This window comes from Euprymna scolopes, chromosome 16 (genome assembly GCF_053919585.1).
Source record: "Euprymna scolopes isolate OS-2025 chromosome 16, ASM5391958v1, whole genome shotgun sequence".
Classification (NCBI taxonomy): domain Eukaryota; kingdom Metazoa; phylum Mollusca; class Cephalopoda; order Sepiida; family Sepiolidae; genus Euprymna; species Euprymna scolopes.
In genome coordinates, this window is record NC_136497.1 from 59,120,004 (window position 1) to 59,141,462 (window position 21,459).

At 30.7% G+C, this 21,459-nt stretch overlaps 1 protein-coding gene across 33 annotated transcripts in view; it reads right to left on the reverse strand.

Moving 5' to 3' along the window:
* LOC145295993 (transmembrane and coiled-coil domains protein 1-like) overlaps nucleotides 1-21,459 on the reverse strand; it is a 436,429-nt gene that overhangs the window by 255,674 nt on the left and 159,296 nt on the right. For all 33 annotated transcript variants that reach the window (XM_080141999.1, XM_080141989.1, XM_080141996.1 and 30 more), the window contains exon 3: nucleotides 6,655-7,156. In XM_080141999.1, coding sequence (XP_079998125.1) covers nucleotides 6,655-6,656 — 2 coding nt within the window. In that variant the 5' untranslated portion in view covers nucleotides 6,657-7,156. The remainder of the gene's footprint in view (nucleotides 1-6,654; nucleotides 7,157-21,459) is intronic.

Consider the following 21,459-nt stretch of genomic DNA (forward strand, 5'->3'; position numbering starts at 1 on the left):
TACACATCTATCATAACATTTTTTATATTTGTTTAATCCATACAGATTTAAATTTTTAACTCTTATATCGATAATACCAGAAATAATAATACAGTGCAATTTCAGAAGAATGTATTTATTTCGATTTTATTTTTAATATTTAAAAAATATTTTAATAGTATTTCGATTTTATTTTTAATATTATGACAAATTTTTACTGAATATAAAGAATACAATTTTCAAGCCCTTTTCAAGACATTTTCCATATTTTCAATGCCTTTCCAAAGTAATAATAGAAATAACGCCTTTGCAAGACAAAGCTCAAAACTCAAGGCCTTGAACAGAATGTAAAAAAAAGTATTTCTAACCTAATAGGTCCTGCACTGTCTGCCGTGTCGCATCACTGCAGTATTGCATCCCTGTGCTTGTTTTACAAGTTCTTCCATAGAATGTGCTTCAATTAACTTACCACCCTTGTATCCCCTCAATGAAAATACTCCTGATTAGCAAAATTCCACCCCTTTCACTATAGAGGTTCCCAGAGGCTGGAAAACTTTTTAATAGATTCTTTCTCTTGGAATTTCCTTTCCTGCTTTCTGTTTCCCCAACCACACCAACACGCAAAAATCTAAACAATGTGAACAAACATCTTGTTGTCCAACTTGCCGCTTAGGTTGTTCCCTCTATAAATTGATAGTTCCTTATGCTTCAATTTCAATATGCATATCTTGTTTAGGGTTTTAAAAAAAATAATTTAAACATGCCGATTGAATAAATGCATCTTATTGTAAAGATGTCCAAGCATCGCTACATGTTATCAGATCTGTTCAGTTATGCTCAAGTTTGAAACAGCCTTTCAGTCTGAATAAAAAATATCTTTAAAATATCCGTTCTTGTTTTAAATCTAAGTCAACATAAAAACATAAAATCGAAATCATCCAACAAAAATTATAAACCCATACATCAATTTATTTTCTGATTGATTTTCAGCTGCTGGTGTATTTGAGCAGTACCAAATTTCTGGCCTTGGAAAATTTAGGTCACGTGATATTGGTGATGGTGTTTAAAAAATAAAAGTCCCTTCGTCTGAAATTACTAAGGGACTTTAACAATAGATTAATTAAAAAAAAAAAAAAAAAAAAGTTTAATTTTAAGCTAAATAATTTCACAAATTTACAAAAGATAAAAGAACCAATTAAAAGAAAAGAAAAAAATGTTTTGTTTATAAATTTAATAGTACAAGGTTAATTTAATGAAAAGATGTTTCTTTTCTTTCTGGAAAAAAAAAATTATCAAAATGTGAAACTGTAAGTACTTCTAGACAAAATGAACAAAACTAAAATTATTAAAGTAAATTCGTTGAAACGGATTTTTAATACACAAACAAAATCAAATAAAGTTACATTTAATTAAAGTTTTTTTTGTTTTGTTTTTTTTACATGGTTTGTTTAAAAAGGGATTATTAAAAAAGAATTTTGTCATTATAATTTCAATTGCTTTCTGTTCTTTTTAAAATCTATTGATAAAAGTGCATGGTAATTTCAGGCAAGGTGACAATTTTTTGAGTGTACACCGTCTAAACTAATATCATGTGACCTAAATTTTCCGAATTCAGAAATTAGGTCCTATTTAAATACACCAGTACAGATTTTCTTTTCCAGTGGAGGTAAATAAACATTAACTCACATAGCAAAGACACAGCTGACAGCTAAGATCATATTTTTAAAAGAAGTATTTTAGAAATAGCATTAAGAAGTGTCTCTCTATCATAATTTCATAATATTGACAGGGGAGAGGGCTTAAGTTGAGAGTATATTTACAAAGACAGAACTTAGATGGACAATTATTGGGTATTGAATTTTCTTGACTGGAGTAATTTCATTTTGGTTATTTTCCGTTTTGTATTGTCTATTTTTTACCAATGTTAAGCCAATTTCGTGAACACTTTCAATAAAATTTGCAGTGATATAGCTGCATTTCACCCACCCCCCAAAAAAAGCATTCTTTCTTCTCTATAAATTATTTTTTAATATTCATTATAGAATTTTAATCTAATCTTTGAACTTGAGCGCAATGGTAAAAAAGAAAAATAACTGTTCTACAACGCTAGAATGGCCCAGAAATGGCAGATCATTTATATTAAATTAATATACGAGATTGATCCCATGTATCCACATATCATTTCTTAAAGTTTAATTTTAATTTTTAATGCCTCCTTCAAAAAAATAAATAAATAAATAAAATAAAAATATATTTCATCAAATAAGTATTTCCCATTGCGATCTTACTTTTTAAAGTAATTGAAATAATGTAACACCAAGGTAATAGGCAATACAAAAACCCAAATTAATGGAAACGCTCCAGTCAAGAAAGTTCAAAAGTACCAATTATTGTTTATAAATTTAATTAGATATAATGAAATGCAAAGAAAAAAAGAAAAAGAAACAATCTATGCACATTCAAGCAAATTGGTTTTATTTTGTTGATATTTTGGGCAAAGTAATTTTGAAAAAAAAAGAAAGAAATTTTTTAAAAATAATCTTCCTAAAAAAAAATTAAAATGAAACATAATATATAATCAATTCTATGCTAACATTTCTGGTTAATAAACCTTTTCAAACTGTTAGTATACAAAAAAAACTAAAGTTATTTAAAAAAAATTGTTTCTAGAAATAATAAATTATTACTTCAGACACACAAACAATATGTCAAAGAAAAAAACAAAAACAAACTTGTGCAAATCAAATCAAAAGAAAACGAAACTAAAAGCATAAATTGGAAAATATATTTTTTGTTAATATAAATTCAAAGTGTTTACGGTTAAAAATTATAGTGTACTTAAATCAAGTTTGATTTTTTATCAATATCATTTTTTTTTTTTTTTTTTGCTTATCAATAAATTTTATTTTGCATTTTGTTTAAAGCAAAAGTAATAAAATTTGATTTGTTTAAAAAACAAAAGAAAAAAGGATCAAATACTCAATAGGTTTAACATGCAATTTTGAGAAGCCTACGTTTTCGTCTGCCATTGGTGATTTTCACACAATCAATACCATTGGATATATAACAGCAACCAGGTCAGAGTATACTATGTTTTTAAGTGAAATTTATTTTAAGCAAGGTGATACCCATAAGAGGACAGGCAGCAATGCACTCAGATCCACTATTAGAGATGAGCACGTGGAAAACTAAATTACTACTAATATTATTTAGTGTACTTGTTGGTAATTACTAGGGCTAAGGCAACAGCATATTCTTTTCATTGTTTTGACTCTCCAGTGTGTATCTGTTGATATCTTATAGGCTTTTATATAGAGTGACGTGGTTCTCGGTTGATTAACTGTGTCAGATATATACTTGGGAGTCAAAACAATGAAAAAAATATTCTGTTATCATAGCCCTAGTATGACTTTAACAATTATTGATGTATTTTCATGAACGCAAATCTACAAAGAAAGAACAAAATTTTCACTCTGATAGAAAACTGAATGCACATAATCACTATATTCACCACAAGTGGAAAACACTCTTCTAAAAAGAAGAGAGTCGATTTATTTGTATAAATTAATTAAATATTGAAAATTAAAATTGTCCAATAAAATGAGAAAACAAGCCCAACATTTTACAAAATTGTTCATCAACAAAATCAAAATATATGTTAGGAGAAAGTATACCCTAGATGGGATGGTATCATGATCACAAAACATGCACTATACTCTCAAGGAGGAAGTAAGGCTTGGGAGGATGGTCTCATATACAGATACTAATCTGCAGCTCCTAAATTGAGCAATGAAAGATAGTACAATAGTATATCAGCATAATCACATTAACACACTGATTCTCTTTATATCATAGAAGTTAAGCAACATTGAGCCTGATCAGTACTAAAATGGGTGACCATGTGATAATACCCGGTGCTGTATGTGCTCTGAAGCCTAGAGAGGGATAGGTACCGCCAGGCTATTCTTGCTAAAGACACACTAAATGAAATAATACAGCACCCTGTGACAACTGAGAGTTAAAGGACTCTTCCATTATCCACAATAGTATATATATATATATATACATATATAGATGAGAGAGAGAGAGAGAAGTAATAGTATATTTTTGACTTTAGAGACAGATACGAAATCTCCATTAGTAATAGATATAACAAAAGAACAATTTTGATAAATTTATGTAAACTTTCTTCTCTCACATTTATAGGTATTTGTTTTGTTTTACATAAGATGAAGAAAATACTGATTTACCCTAGTGATACGATTATCATGCTTCCTGCTCTAAGTTATGGGTTGCAAGCCTGCCAGATCTATAATAGTTATCAACTTGCTTTTAGCCAAAATATTAGAACAATAACTGCAATTGGTTCTTAAAGATGAAGCATCAAATACCGATTTAGCACAATTTAAAATTCAGTCAAATTATAATCAATCACCAAAAGTTTTTACAAAGTGAAAAAATTTTGTGTACCATATATGCTCGTGTATATATGAGATTAGAGGTCCAGCTGATAGAGGAGTATTAGTTTTGTTGACAACATACAAACACAGTTAATAAATAAACTACTTATCTTTTCTACCAATACAGACATTACAAACTACAGATGTAACACAAATAATAAAAGTCCCTTCAATATTTGACATTATAATTCAATTTCTGGTCTGTTCAGCAACATATGATGCGATAAAAACTGGAATAACAAACGGTCGAAAAATATAACATCCGTTGTTTATAATAGAGATGTGGCTAGTGGCAGTAGTGAAATTAATACCAAAGTGGATCGACGACTTAGGTATGCCAGGTTCAAATTCTGTCAGTTCATTGCGCTAGTTTCTATATAAATGGTGGAAACTATCATAAAGCCCCTCTTCTAAATACTTGATTCTAGAAAGAGTTGGAGAAACCAATGACAACAGACCCAAACCAGTCAAATTTACATTTTTTTTTTTATTAGAGATATACTCATGGCTAACACACATAAAGATGACAATGATCAACTATTACTTGAGATGGTTGGATCATATTGTTCACATAGAAATGAAGCTAATTTGATGGAACTGAAATACGAGACAAACTTTATCTCAATGGTTCTTGTGGTGATAAAATGATCCATCCAAAGAGACATTTCTTAAAAATATCTCAGATAATATAAATCATAATTCCCTGAAAATGACAGAAAAACAACATACTGTTTGAAGAAGAACCATTAAAATTTGAAAAAGACAGAATATAACCAAAAAGATAAAGGAAGGGTGGAGTGACACATTTTCCAGCCTTGCATCTAGAATTAAGAAATCAGCCATACAAGCTTTTCAGAAAGAAAAATAGGTTTCTTAACTATTCGAAAGCCCATCATCCCCACTAGCGACAATGATTTTCTTCTGTGTAAAGAATGGACCAAAATGAATCAAATACTCATAGAAACAATGCTGTGCAGAGAAGCATCAATATGAGTTCACTAAATTAGAAACACATCTGAGCAATTAACACCCCAAAACCAGAAAATTGATCTACATAGTGCATATTATAAAATTATGAAAATACCTATCCCAGAAAGTGTAAAATTAATTCTCCTAACAGAACAGTTTGGTACCAATTTTATGTATCATTATGAAAATTAAAATTCAGACAATACTAAATAAACCCTATGTTAACCCCCTCCCCCAATTTTGATCAAAATCCATTCCATGATTTTGATTCAAGAATATGTATAAAATTTTAGGGTTAAGCTTAAGAGGTTTTTAATAAAATATTGAAATTCAGTAGATATTAATTGGTGTCTAATGATGAATTAAATTCTATGCATATCTGATATATTAAATTTTCAGATGGGATATTAAAACAATATTATGCCCCTTAATAATCCTTTAAAATGCTTCAAAGAAATTGAAATTTGAGAAGTACTTATTGACTTATGTACAATAACTATGGCAAAAAATTAACAACAATCGTAAGTACCTAAATTCAAACTAAATACAATACACATTTGGTTACCTATTTATTTTGTTCCATAGGGTTCACTCTTAGACGAATTAATCATTATTAATTTTGGAATACAGGTGCTAGGTTTAGGGAACCAAATGTGTACTGTATTTAGTTTGAATTTAGGTCCCTACGATTCTTGATAATTTTTTGCCATAGTTAAAGAACCGGCATGCCAATGCTGGTTCTTTGTAGACCACCAACATTAAGCAATGTTGAACCTAGTCAGTATCAGGAGTGATCATTTTGGAATACCAGGTGCTACTAGTATTTTGAAGAACTTTGACACCTCCCTGCAAGAACTGCAAAACCTAATGTATCATCTCCCCTAGCCAAAATGTACATGTGACTAGAGATTACTTGTGGATTCGATCTTTCTTCAACACTTCCTCGTTCGGATGAGCCAACTCATTCCGTCTAGGGTGAATGTCATGTCTAACACACGCACCAAACTTCAGAGAAACAAAGATTAATGGTTATCTTATACACGAGTATATATGGTAAACGGCATACCAAATTGAACTAAGAGAAAATAAAAATGATTAAGATAATGATATCTGAAACAGTAAAGATAATTCATTGTTTAGGATGTGGTGTCTATATAAAAAGATGGATTTACATTTGATATGATTGCACACAGAAAATGATAAATGAAGAGGAATAATGAGAAGAATAAAGCGAATAAAAACTTACATTGCTGTGCGGCTAATCAGCAGGTGATTTGTGTTGCCACAGGCAGTACGGAGACAAACACAGGGCAACTGAACGGGCAATAGTGCACAGAGATGACCGGCAGCACCGAGCTGGGAAGGTCTGAATCTCTTGTGGAATCTGTGTTTGTGCAAGAAGCAGTGTCAGCGTCGACTGTAGACAAATCAGAACATATGATGGAATTGGTGGTGGCGATGGAGGTGTGACGAAGGAGTGGGTCCGGTACCAGCGCACAATTCGTACACATCCTGAAGCTGGAGGAAGAGATACCCAGCCTGCCAATAGTTCGGACAAATGCCGGGGGGGGTGGGGGGCCTGTTGTTGTTGTTGTTGTCCTCCTCCTCCACCAGCAGCAGTGTGGTGTCTGACACAACAACAACAACAATTATATGTCCACTTTATCTGTAACAAAAAAACTGTGGTACTCCAGTAATAAGATCCTACATTATGATGACTGCTTCCGAAGCACTAGCATGGAATTGATCTGTTAAAAAAGAAAAGAAAGAAATTTTTTAAATTTGGAAGGTATCCAAAATTAAATTGTTATAAAGAAAAAATAAAAATAAAAAAAAAGAATATGAAAAATTATCAAAATGATAAATACAGGTATAACAAGGAATAATGTAAATTAACTGCATCCTTCATCTATAAAAGTGTGTGTGTGTGAGGACAATTCACCACCTATATACTCAACGAATTTTTGATCTACATACTTGAAATTTTGTATATAGGATATTCAGACATGTGAAAACCTGTTTAATCTGGATTCATTTGGAAAAAAAAGGGGGGGTCGCCAAGTTGTCAAAATTGAAAAAATTTTATGTGAAGGTTGTTGAATTTTTATCTGTTTGTTAACTGTTTCACGAATATGCATGCGTAAACTGTTTACATGGTAGATTAATTATGTTAAGAATAAGTAGGTTCAAAACACTTTTTTAAAGGTTCTCGAGTATTTTTTGTTTTTGCTTACAAAAAGTCAACTGATTAGAAAAAAACAATGCTCGCATGCATTGTTTCGGTTTCTGTATGAATTAAAATATAATATTTATGCATATTTTACGACTGGGCAACGCCGGGCAGCCTGATAGTAATTCAACAGTTAATATACCAAACGAAGTAGTGAAAACAGTCATCATTATAAAAGTCAGTTTAACATTTGTTTTACATGCTGGCATGTGTTGAACAGCATTTTTTTTTCTTTTTTTTTTTTTAAATAAAAATTGACTTCAAAGTTAATTTTTCTTTGATCAGGTCTGCATTTATCCTTTCTTTTAAATCCATTTTTATTACTTCCATGTATTCATTGTCCTTCCTGTCACTGACTGCTCCCTCACCTGTTCAATGTTTAATAGCACATCTATACCAACAAAGTCTCCTGTTTTACACTAATCTCTCTACACTGTCCAGATTTAACCTTCCTCTGAGGTCACCAGATCTAAGCCTATCTTTAAGATTCGCATTACACATCCACTATATAATTCTCATATTATTCCACTCCATGCTACACATATTTTCAACCCTCACTGGCCAGGTTTCATGCCCATACATCATTATACTGCATATACATGTCCGATAGACTCTTCCCATAGTCAACAGTCTAATACTTTGCTGGTTAGAAATGACACAAGCTCTCTGAACTTACGCCATTCACTCACAACTCTTGCAATCACACAAGCACCGGCTCCCTGCACCTGAACGGTACCACCTACTTTAAAACTTCTGAACAACCCTCAGTAGCATTGCTGTTTGAATATACTTTCTCCATCTACAAGTTTTCATTGTCTTTTACACACACACACGTTATCATCTCTCAACAATTATAATTCCACTGGATTTATGCATGTAATGCTTACAAGTACCACGAAAAAATATTGAGTTGCTTTCAACTCTCTTTTTGCTTACTGAGCAGAGAAACTCTCCACTAACAGTATTACATAAGCATTAGCTAACGACAGTATTATTATATAAACTAGCTAGACCCATATCTATATTATATTTCTCTTCATTTGTGTCCTCTTGCACCTGGATAATCATCTATATATATATAAAAGACAAAACTGGCGCGCGCATTTTCGTATGTCCAAGGCATGGGGGGGTATTAGAACTTTTTATATACTCCCTAGATTATAATATCTACGATTTGTGAAGGGATGTTGTCTATTTTGATCGATTTTTATAAAATTCACGCTATTCCATCCTCTTACGTGTTTGTTCATGTTTTTCGTATAAAAGTGAAAGCCAAGACAGCTTCCTGGTCTTTTGTGCCAGAACATCCATAAAGCAATTAGCTTTGATCAATGCGGTGAAAACCCCTCATATCAGACAATTGCTATTCATTTCAACACTCCCTTTTTATGGGGAGCTGGTTTTCCTCAACATCGTGGGGAAACAAATAAATGAAACAGCGGAAAGCTGAACTGGCCTTCAGCCAACGTTCATTTCTGCACCTGTGTATTCACTTAGCAAGTCAACTTTTTCATTGACATCGCTAAATTTGAACGCTTTTCACTTCCTATGGCTTTGTAGTGTAGCGGTAAAATATCACGTTTTCTTTCACTTTCTTTTCCACCTTCGTATCACGAGTTCGAGCCTCTCTCCCTACTACTAACACTTTTTTTCTTTTACACCTCCAAGCACTGAAGCAATGCCGGGTACCCCCACTAGTCTATAATATAAATCTCACCTGTCTGTTTAAATGAATGAATGAATGAATGTATGTATGTATGTCTTGCAAAACCTTTTGAGATAGGCGGTGGATTTTCACAAGATTGGTATCATTTTGAAGCTCGACCTTCAGACCCCAAATATCGAAAAATTGGCCCAAAACATTAATTCCTTCACCCTCAACTGGGAAATTTTCTGCAAAAAGGGATAATTTTTTTTGCCAATATTTTCGAAAGTCATTGCCTCTTTTCGATTGTCTAGCCTTAATTTAAACCTACATCACTTCCAGTTTAGCGATGGGCACAACAGCTAACATGTCATGTTAATTTTTTAATCACTTTCTTTCCCTCCTTCGTGGTATAGGTTCAAGCCAGCCTGCCTGCTCCACTTTTTTTTTTCTCAACCAACACCCTTACACACACCTCCACTTTCTTTTCCACTGTCGCGTCACGAGTTCGAACCTGCCTGCCCTGTCTACTACATTTTTTTTTTTTTTTTTGCTCAACACACACCTCCAAACACCCGGGCAATACTGGGCACCTAGGCTAGTCTGTGTGTGTGTATATATATATATATATATATATATATATATATATATATATATATATATATACACACACACCAGTCTGTTCATTCACTCATTCTACTTTTTTCCAGAAACTACTGGTCTGAGCTGGTTGAAATTTTGTATGAACCTTTGTTATAAGGTGCAACAAAATATTATTGTATCTATTCGATGCACAGTTAGGGATTAAGAAGGATTAGAATTGAATGCAAAAATGAACACAAATCTCATATTCAACTATCAATTAGGTATAAAGTACTCATTCCAAGTAAACGGGTTATAACTTTTAGCCGCATGGACACAGCAATTTTTAAAGGCACTTTACTCCAAATATATTTTTACTTTTTATCTGTGTAATAACAGAATGATTTAAAGACATTTAAAAAAAAAAAAAAATAGAAGTTACTGAAACAAACCATAAAGAAAAATATTAAATTAAATATAGGGACAGAAAAGTGTGGGAAGAGAAAGGAAGGAGAGAAGGCTTCATTAATTTTTTTTTAAATAAAAATATTCATATTTTCAATTTTTCTCAAGCGAAATATTAATCAAATATCAGAAATCAGATTATCATCAATAGTCAAAAATTCATTCACAACATGTAATACTTTCATCAATAGAGAAAAAAGTTATAAAATTAGAGAAACTTTTTCTTATTATTGAGAAAGCCATTAGAGTTCTGCGTCTCAGACCAATCTACCATCGAATTGCAGCACGCACATAAGATATGCACAAGATTTTTTTTTTTCTATTTATTGTAAGATTTTTTTATATTTAAAATCTAAGCAGGAAGAAGAAGTATCTGATAGCAAAGATGTTTTGTTGTATCCAAAATCAACGAGTGTTGATATAAGAGGGTTGATATCAATGTAATGCGATTCAGAGATCGGCTATGAATAGCACAAATGTTTATGGTTAAAAAAATTATTTTCCTGGCATAGAAAAAGAACTGGTCTTGCCTAATTTAATGATTAACAAGTATGAGGTTATAATCAATCTAATTCATAATATTGAACAAATTACTGTTATAATTTGAAAAAGAAATTTTATATATATATATATATATATATATATATATATATATATATATAATATATAGCAGGGAGGTCCAACGTTGTCTAAGATTGAATGAGAATCAACAAATGTTCCACCCTCCCATACTTTTATTGTCATCCCATTTTTTTTATCAAATAGATTGATTGCCTGCTCTAGTTGGGGACTCACCACGGTGTACCAGGACGAGGCTTCACATGTCTCCCTGCAGTGACTTAATCCACAATACATTGTAGACTAAATTGCACTGTAGAGAACCTACGGTTGATTTTATAAAACTATCTGTAAATAATGTCTTCACTTAGTTTAAGATGCAAAAAGTCAAGTATCATGGTTAAATTGTGCTCTAAAAAACAACATTCATTTCGAATGTACCTCTGTCTAATAAAAGAATCTACAGTTGATTTTAAATGGCAGGCCTTCTGCTTGTGCAGTGATAAAACTTCTCAAATGCATTTGTGATGTTAGGTTGTAACAAAAGTATTAACTTTGGTCAAAATCAAACTTCCTTCTTTAATCCTATTTTTTGATTATCAATACTTCTCAGAGGCAGTCCAACACAAAGCCTACAAAGGAACACTCCCAGACGCATCAAATACCTGCATGTGAAATTAAAAAAAAAAAGTCCCCTCCAGCTGTTTCAGAGTTCATAGGCAATGAACTCACACATACAAAAATTCCTTTTATTAAAAATATAAGATATATTTAATTTATCAAGAATTGTAACTACTCAGCTTCACTGAAAAGACTTTAGTTTTTATTTCAAAAAGGAGAAACAAAGGTGAATTTGAAATTAGTGTGCAATTCAAGGAAAAGTATGTTGATTTAAAACAAGTTTTCTTTTGTTTGTTTGTTTGTTTTTTTGCTTAAGATTTTTATAAAATTTATATTAATTGTATTAAAGTATCTTTTAACCAATACATTAATTTAATGAAAATGATTAAAATTAAAACTTCATCTAAGTAGATATTTTAACTTATAAAATCACATTAAAAAAAAATTTAAAAAAGTGGTCCATCACAGTGATCGTGAGAGAATTTCAAAGTGATTTTGAAGCTTCCAAATTATCCAACAAGAATTAAAGTTTCCAGAGAAAAGTCTAGTATTGTGGCTCATTTGTGCAAATAAAGCAAAGAAAATATATATTTTACTAAGGAGAAACAATAGTGAAATTGAAATAAAAATTTAATTGCTGGAAATGTGTTCAATGCAAAATAATAACTTCGGGGTCATTTTGTAAACAGGTCATGATATAATCCATTAGTAAAAAAACGTTTTTGCTAAAAAAAATAAATAAATAAATAATAAAATAACAGTGAAATAAATCTGTAAAAAAATGAAATAAGTCGAGTCAATTCAGTTTTTTTTTTCTAACTAAAAACATTGCACAAAATATTTTATAACTAGTTGTATGATGGTCTAGTTTCGTTTTTTTTTTATTATGTATTGGATTTTTGCTAAACTTAATTGAATTATTTGAATATTAAATTAATTGAAGTTAACTGTTTAACATTATAACATACTTATGCAAAAATAGACAACTTATTTTACAATGTTACACATGATACAAAATGATTAAAGATACAAAATATATTTAAATTTGTTAACTATTCCTTATTAGGACCTATAATAATGTAACTCTTCTCATAATAATATGATGACTGGAACAAGACAACTTATGAATCATTAAACAAATATTTTTCAAATAAGTTATTTATTTTTTAATTGAAACTTTATATTTTCATATTTTTACACACTGGTTCTTGTTGGATCACCAAAGTTAAGCAATATTGAGTCTGGTCAATATCAGATGTGTGATCATTAGAGGCACTGCATGTAGGAGAATGTAGACACTATCCTACAAGAAATGCAGTAACGTAATGTCGTCATCTTCCTCGACCTAGATATGCAAGAAACTGGGCACCGGTTGTGAATTTGACATTCTCATGAAACTTCCTCCTTTGGAGATAGCTAGCTCAAGAGGCTTAGGCTAGTGATGCTTTAGTAAAGATTTTCAATCTCTACAAATTGATCACTTATTGGCCATAGTCATAGAGGAGGAGGATCAACTGGACAACAGATTGGTAGACATGCCTTTTGGTTGATATCAACCATTGTAGGTGCACAAAGGCAGATCTATACGCCCCAGCTAACATCAAATTCAGTTAGAACATTTCTCTTAAATTCTTCATAAAATTAGATACATAATCTGTTTTGCAAAAGGTGTAAACAGGAAATAGAAGAGCTTGATGAGGAAATAAATATGGTTATGAAAATGAAAAATATAAGACTTCAGACTTAATAGTCATTCAAAATGAGTGAATGTACTTCTCATTAAACTCTATTGAATTCAGAGATTCATTAAAGTAATGTGGTTTCATAAGAGAAAATAAATTGGTACTTTATCCGATAAATACACCAATCAACTCACGGATTATATTGTAACCTTGATGTGAAATACTAGAACAGGTAGCAATTTGAGAATTCCAATCATACTCCAAATATTTACAATTTTAGGCTTAGTAATTATAGCATTAAAAAGTAGACAAAAATCTGGAGAGAAATTATAAACTGAAATGCCATGACCTTTAAAACATAAAACATTTTTAAATGGGATGCTACCAACGCCATGAATGATACGCTTTTTGTTTTGTTTTCATTAAATAAGAAAACTTAAATGATAAAACAATTCCCATTAGATATAAAATATTTGATTGCTAAAAAAAGAAAATTGTGTTTTTCAAAGTTGGTTAAAGCTGCTGTTTTGTGTCATTTTTAATTAACAGCTTAGTTCTTTGCAAAACTAAATCTTATACTATATAATAAAGATCAATATGTATTTATCTATATATGAATAAATATTTTTTTTTCATAGTATCATGCAAAAGTTAAAGAATAAAAAAAATGGCAATTTTCTAGTCCCAAGACAAAACAATTTCAAGTGGGGTTGAAAAAAGCGAAAAATCAATAAAATAAAAAATAACAAGCCAGACAACCTCTGTTGCTTAAAATGAATTCAAAAAGAAATCTTCCGCTTTATAATAAAATATCAATAGTGGTAGTTTCTCTTCTTTTCTTTAGGTAATCAAAAATGTTAATTTACATAGTAAAACTTAAATTACTAACATAATTCTATGATTTTATATGAAGAATATATATGAATAATATTTCTATATAAAGAGCTAGTGCAAACACCGGTAAAGATTTTTTTTAGTAATTTTAGATGGAGGATTTACACTTGCAATAAGTTTTATTGTTACTCAAGTAAACTTTGACCAGGAAGAACTTTTTATTTAAAAGAATGATATCAGCCAGTTTACCTATCTTTAAAAGAGTATGCAGTCATGTGACCTGTGTGCATCACATGACATACAAAATTAAAGAGTAACACATTTCAGCACAAAGGAAATTCTAACTTTTTTTTTAAATCATGCAAAATGAAGGGAAAAAATTCAATCTCAAAATGATCACAAAAAATATTTTCGTCTGATTTTTTCATCTTAAATTTGTTTAAGACAAAAAAAAAAATCAGATAAAAAAATACTTTTTGTGACTATTTTGAATATTTAACCAATATCTTGTCATCAAAAATGATATCACAAACTAGCCAGAGTGAGAACATGGGTGACAACGCATTAACTTTTGGGGTAATTTTGATAAAATTTACATACAAACAAAACATTATTTGGATTCATCAGCCTATGCTCTTATCTTGAGTATGATTTTCATAACATTTCGGTCGATGTAACCCCCAACCTTCTACCTTGTCGAACTTGGGAATGTTTCTGTCCAACTCGGAAATTTGAACAGAATTTCAAATGGAACCTCTTATTTATTTCATGGGGGTAAGCATGCTCTTGTTCCGTCAGCCATGACTGGATAGAGATCCTAAGTAATAGTTCCATCCTAAAGGAAAATTATCACTCTTCAAATGATGAGTTTTAAGTTCATCAAAAGTAAAGTAATTCAAGGTGAAAACTAGTGAATGAAATGGTTGTCCTATTATCAAACTGTGTTTCTGTTTTATGGTCCAAATCTGAGTTTTATTTTACTGATTTACTTCAAAAAGAAACCCCCATCTCTAATGAATCATTATTACTATAGACAACAAACCGAAAAAGTGATAAAGAAACAAATATATAATAAATGTTACCAAAGGCAGAATACGTTCCTCTTCTACCTGTATGAATAATTTTTTTTTCTTTTTTGTGTTTTACCTTATTTTAAAGCGTTTTAAGTTTGAAAACACAAGTAATGCCAAGTTCTTGTTAGAATGACCACAAGATGGCGGACACGAGACTATCATCTTTACAGTCTCGATAATCACTCAAAAGTTGAAAGCTACAAAATAGTGATAGAAACCCACCTAATAAATGTCATAATAAGGATTCAATGATAACTGTTGAAATTGATTTTATATGAACTGTCAAATGTGTGCTTGTTATTTCTGTGCAGTTTTTCAAGAAGTAACAGTATTTTATGATTTAATTTAATAATTATTGGTTACATTATAATTTTCATTTATCACAAAATGACGATACATTCATAATGATTTTTTACTTGTTTAATTAAAACGTACAATTTCAGTTAGATATTGTACAATAGCACACAGTATGGCAAATAATCAAATTTTCAACAAAGCAGTCACAATACTGTGGCTAATTGAGTCACCAAAATAAATCTTGTCCCATTGTTTGTGTTTATAAAGATGTGTGTGCCCACCTTAGAAGTTTTTAGATACAATGAAAATAAAATTTTAGTTTTGGATACGTTTCGAAAGATTTTCTTGAATGTCACATAATTAATGAGTAATGTCTTCAAGTTACATGTACTTTAGCTTAAGTTAAATTTCCATGTAATTAATACGGTGTGAGTAATGTAATCAACAAAACACGTTAATGTATGTGTACTCTTTATCATAAGAGTGCAAAAGAATAGAAAAAAGTTTGTTTTGTTTTAAATACTTTGTATTATGGCCAATCTCCAAATTTAACACAGATAAAATTTACTTAGCAAAGAAATATATTTAATCATATACTGAGACAGGCTATCATATGTTATAGTCACCAACTGTTAACAAATTTAGATATGAGAAGAGCTTCTTGACATGATCAAAATCTTATAGAGCATACAATTAATACTGTTATACGACTACCAATTTAAATGAAGGTTTTAGTTTGTTTTATTTAATTCAATTTTTATTCAAATTTACTTTCTTGTTTTGTTTTTAAATTTTATTCTCTTGGATTCCATAATTGTGTTGTTTAAAAATTCAAATATTACAGCAGTATATTCATGAAGATGGTTAACATTTATTATACCGACATACTAATAAAATTTCAGACATTTTTTTTAGATGAAGATTAATAATTTGTCTTATTTTGATTATTTGAACTATCGTTCTCCACTTGAATGTTATTCTGACGTTTTAACTTGTGTAACCTCAGATCTTTGTCATGGTCTGAGAATTCAATCCTCAGTTTAGGTGAAACTAAGAATAAAATTAAGAATTACTTAAGCCTTCTACATGGTCATGATTGACTGATTAAGACCCAACCAATCGTGTGGAGTAAATAAAGGGTTGTTTGAATTTCTATACTGATCCTCAAGTTCAACAAGACACACCTGCAAATGATTGAAGTTTACATCGGTCAAAACGTCAGAATAACATCAAAGATGCTATTTAAATAATCAAAAAAATATATTCAAACACAGCTTTATTTCATTATTTGGGAGTTGCTTCCGGCTGAATCAGCTCCATATTGGGAACGATGGGTCTGTATGACCGTATCTACTAGGATCATGTTACTTCATTAAACTCTTGATGGCAGTTTTTTTTTTTTTTTTTTTCCAACTTTTATTCATCCCAAACAAAGCATATTGCTACTGAGGGATAAGGAACTACTATGGTAGGGACCAGATTTATAGAGGACTATTGGATGGGAAGTTTGGCAGCAAGATGTTTGTTCACATTACATTTAAATTTCTGGTATAGTTGGAGAAACAGGGAGAGGAAAGGAATTCCAAAAGCCAATGATTCAAGGACAGAAGTTATCACAGAAGAAAATATTCCAGCATTTACAATGAAGGGTTGCTGCTACTAGCAATTTGGAGCTTTTTTGAAGTTTAATTTTTGGAGGAAACATGAAACCAGTAAACTTTTCAGGCCATACATTTTACAAAAGAACCTGCCAGAACGTTGGCCTATTAACAATGCCAAAAATATTGATATAGATCAAGCTGTAATTCTCTGCATTTTTCTTGCAGCTGCCGAACTGAAGATCGTATCTGTCATACCCCAACTGGGAAGGAAACTGCACTGAGATTCAGGTAGAATATTTGGTGCAACATGTTTTAAGCAGGTGATTGAGTGGTATTTTGGCAAAGACTTTACCAACAGCTGATAAACACGAGATCTTGTGATAGTCATCACAAAGATCGTTGGCACCTTTTGTGAAATGAGATAAGAATAGCATCCGTCGTTTTAGTCACATTATTTGGTGATGTGTATCAAACAAGTTAGTGAATGTGTGACAACCTTACTTAACCATTTCAGTTAAAATACTGTCTTTCCATCATCATATTTGGTTTAATATCCATTTTACACGCTGGCATGTTTTAGAAATGTTGTATATTGAGGAAGGGGAGATGGGGGGAGGGGCAGAGTCTCATGTGGCTATGACGTCATAAGCGAGAAATGAGATGGAACGGCCTTTTTTCCAGCTAGACTTCAGTGAGATGGACGTCTCACATGTTTGGTTTGTTCATTTTGTTTTATGACATATAAGCCCTTTCCAGATTATTTAACATAATCTGGTAATTTTAGTAAAAGCTTTCATGCTTCAGGCTGTTTATATCTTCAAATATTTATTCATGGCATTTGGTTTGCTAGTTTGAAGGAACTGTTTTTGTTTTTGCAGAGCAATTTTTATAAAGGAAAAGGAAAAAAACAATAACATCCATGTTTGGTACATTTTAGGGTAGGAAATCATCTTTAGAGACCAGGGAAAGTTCGAGTACGTATTAATAGCAATCTTGTATCACATTTCACAAAAATGTTTTCCTTGGCCAGAGCTTAATAAAATTAACTGTCACTTATTGCGTTATGCTGTTAACATTTTGTCAGACAAATACATGGTGATAATTCAAAATGATGACACCTGGAAAGAACTTCAAAAGCGATGCAACAATTGAAACCTTTTCAGTGTTCATTTGTTTTTTTGTGCTGCCAACACATCATTTTGAGAGGAGGGGATTTCAAGCTTAGAAAAAACAAAAAATTTCTGAATCACTACCTCAATCACATTCCTACTGACAGTTAAGTTACTGACTGAATGAATGAAACAAATTTCATACAACATCATACCCACCCCCTTTCATTTGAAAATATTTCATTACTAAAATGTAAGCAAATAAATTTCTGGGATTTGTTTCCTATTATAATAAAAAGTAGTTATTAAATATTTATATCATCGTTTCGTTCAATTTTTCATTTACTAATATTGCAAATGCTGATAAAATTTTATTTTTATTAAAACTTTAGAAACTTTTATTTTCAACATGTTCTTCGATATTACACTTTGGTTACAATAGCACCAGGATTGTGGATTCAAAATGTCTAATATCTAACTTTGAGGATTCCAAAAGATCTGATGACAGCTAGAATTCAAACCAACAAATATCTGACTACTTATTTCCAAATCTTCCAATATTTAGATTGCCTGGATTCCTCAGAAATTAAAAATATATTTTCAACTCAGCCCAACTTCTACGAATCTAACTCAAGACTCCAGTCCACAAACCTAGACTGCAATACACTGAACAGTTTCGGGTTTGTAAAAACATTTGAAGTGTTTTTTCAGTGTACATGTGAAATTCGAACCCCCCCACCCCACCCCGATTAAACAGCCCATCGTTACAAGTGAAATAGAGAGAGTGGGGGGGGTATTTAAACAAGTGATAAAATGTTATGTTAATCAATAAAATCACAGTGTCTAACTAACGGAAGAACATCTTAGCCTAAACCGAATATATGCTGAAGGAGGGGAGAGGGATCTCCTGATTAGTTGATACCGAATAGAAACCTGAACAAAATTGGTTCATTTGAAGGATCCATTTGGAATAAAGGACAAAAAAAATACGAAAACACTATTGTTGAACAGGGAAATTGGCAGGTGGTTCTGCTACTTAATATTGTCTGTCCTTATATTGGAAATGAAGAGGTTTTTCATAGGCAGAATATTTACTGGCTGAACTTGAGTCACTTTCATTGTTTCATACTATGCTATGTTAATTGTTCGGTCGGCAGTTTCAACAAGAACAGATCAAATTGGAATCAAGATGATAACAAGATTCAAGTACTAGATCTGCTTTAATCCAGGATTCTAATGTTCATACATAAAACTGTAGACATTTATTCATTTATAGTCATCCCTTGATTTATAGATTAACTAGCAGGGAAACCCGACGTAGTCCAGGATTAAATGATGATCAACCAATGTTTTACACTTCCATATATTTATTGTCGTCGAAATCAGTGAAATCGCCCATTTTTCAATCAAATCGATTGATTGCCTGCTCTAGTTGGGGACCCATCATGGTGTACCTGGAGGAAGCTTCACGTGCCTCCTCACAATGACTTAGTCCACAATATATTGTAGTTTACATTGCACTGTAGAGAATCTACTATTGATTATATAGAATTATTTTTTACATTGAATGGCTTGAATTAAAATTTGGAATGCAAAAGTCAAGTATCATGCTTCAATCCTGCTTTAAACAAACATTTATTTTGAATGCGCCCCTATTATATCAAAGAATCTACTGCTGATTTTATATGTCAGGCCTTTCGACTTGTGTGGTGATAAAACTTCTCAAATACACGTCTGATGTTAGGCTATGTAAAATGTTAATTTAGGTCAAAATCATCTGTTCCTTTTTTCATCGGATTATTTTGATTATTGATACTTATCAAAGACATGCTGATACAAAACCTGCCTAAGAACACTGCCAAGCACATAAAGTACCTTCATGTTAAATTTCCTAAAAATCGGCCCAGCCATTTTAAAATACATAGGGAAAAAACTTACACACACAGTATTTTATATACATAATAGAGATAAAAGAAATAAATGTTGAACATATTTAAATATGCAACTAACATTTTTTTGTTTATTTTTATATTTTTCTTATCTAGGAATATATATATATATATATATATATATATATATATATATATATATATATATATATATATATATATATATATATATATAGGTCAAGTAATCAAATGTAAAGTACTAATATTTACTTCAAGAACAGTTATAAATTGAAGTATTTTTTGTCAATAACAAGATCCTATAAAAAGTAAAATATCGATATTTAAAATAAATTAGAGCTTTGTCTAACCTGAACATAACGGCTCTAATTTTATTATTTTAAATATCGATATTTTACTTTTTAACAAAAACAAACCATTAAGAACAGTAAAATCGGTTTTTATCATTAACAAAAAAGAAAAATCACATTTATATTTTTTATTATTAAATTACTGTTAATATTTTGAGGAAACTATTCCATACATACACATATTATAGGAAAATCAAATTACAACCGAATAGCACCAAACATTAATTTACTATAAACTGTTTAAAAAAGTTTTGCAAATCAAATAAACAAATACACGTGTTTGAGCCTTGCTTATTATTAGTATGTATACAGGATTTCAAAAGACATGCATCATTGATTTAAATTAGAGTAACACATTTTAATTTTATATTTTAGTTGTGATAAATTATAAAAATAAATAAATGAAGAAAAGCAAGAAATAAGTTTAGAAAACTTTTAGTAGACATTTTTTTTTCAGACAGGTGAATGCTACATGTTCAGGAATAAAATTTGAAAAATAATCTGCTGTTCTCAAAAAAAAAAAAAAAATGTTATTACAACTGGCTTAATTTCTTTGGAGGTCCCCAGCAATGTTATTTTGTTGTTACATAAATAGTATGATAACCAAAATGTGAACTGAATGTGAAAAAAAAAAAAAAAAAAAAAAAAAAAAAAGAAAGAAAATATGTCTAAGTATTTATAATGAAGTCGGTATTTTAGTATTACAAAAGAGATATTCTTATATTCCATAAAACTGCAATGCAGAAGAAAGGGGACAGTCATTAGTTTGATCAAAAATGTATAATAGATAACATAGAAAAAGAGTAGCGTGAAAACTGAAATCCAAACGATACTCTAAATAAGTTATGAACAATTGGACCCCAATAATACTGAGGGCAGTGGGAGTAGATACTACGATGCAAGTGAACATTAGTGCAACTTTTTCTGTGAAAGATTCTAATGGGAGATTAGCTTCCCTAGAGAAAATGGAAGAAATTTTTAAAAAATAAATAAATAAATTAAAAGATAATGAAATTAATGCATATTTTCTGGAAACACACAGAACTTGACCTAATTGACTGGTGGAACAGATTAGGATATGAAGCCTTTGATTCTAA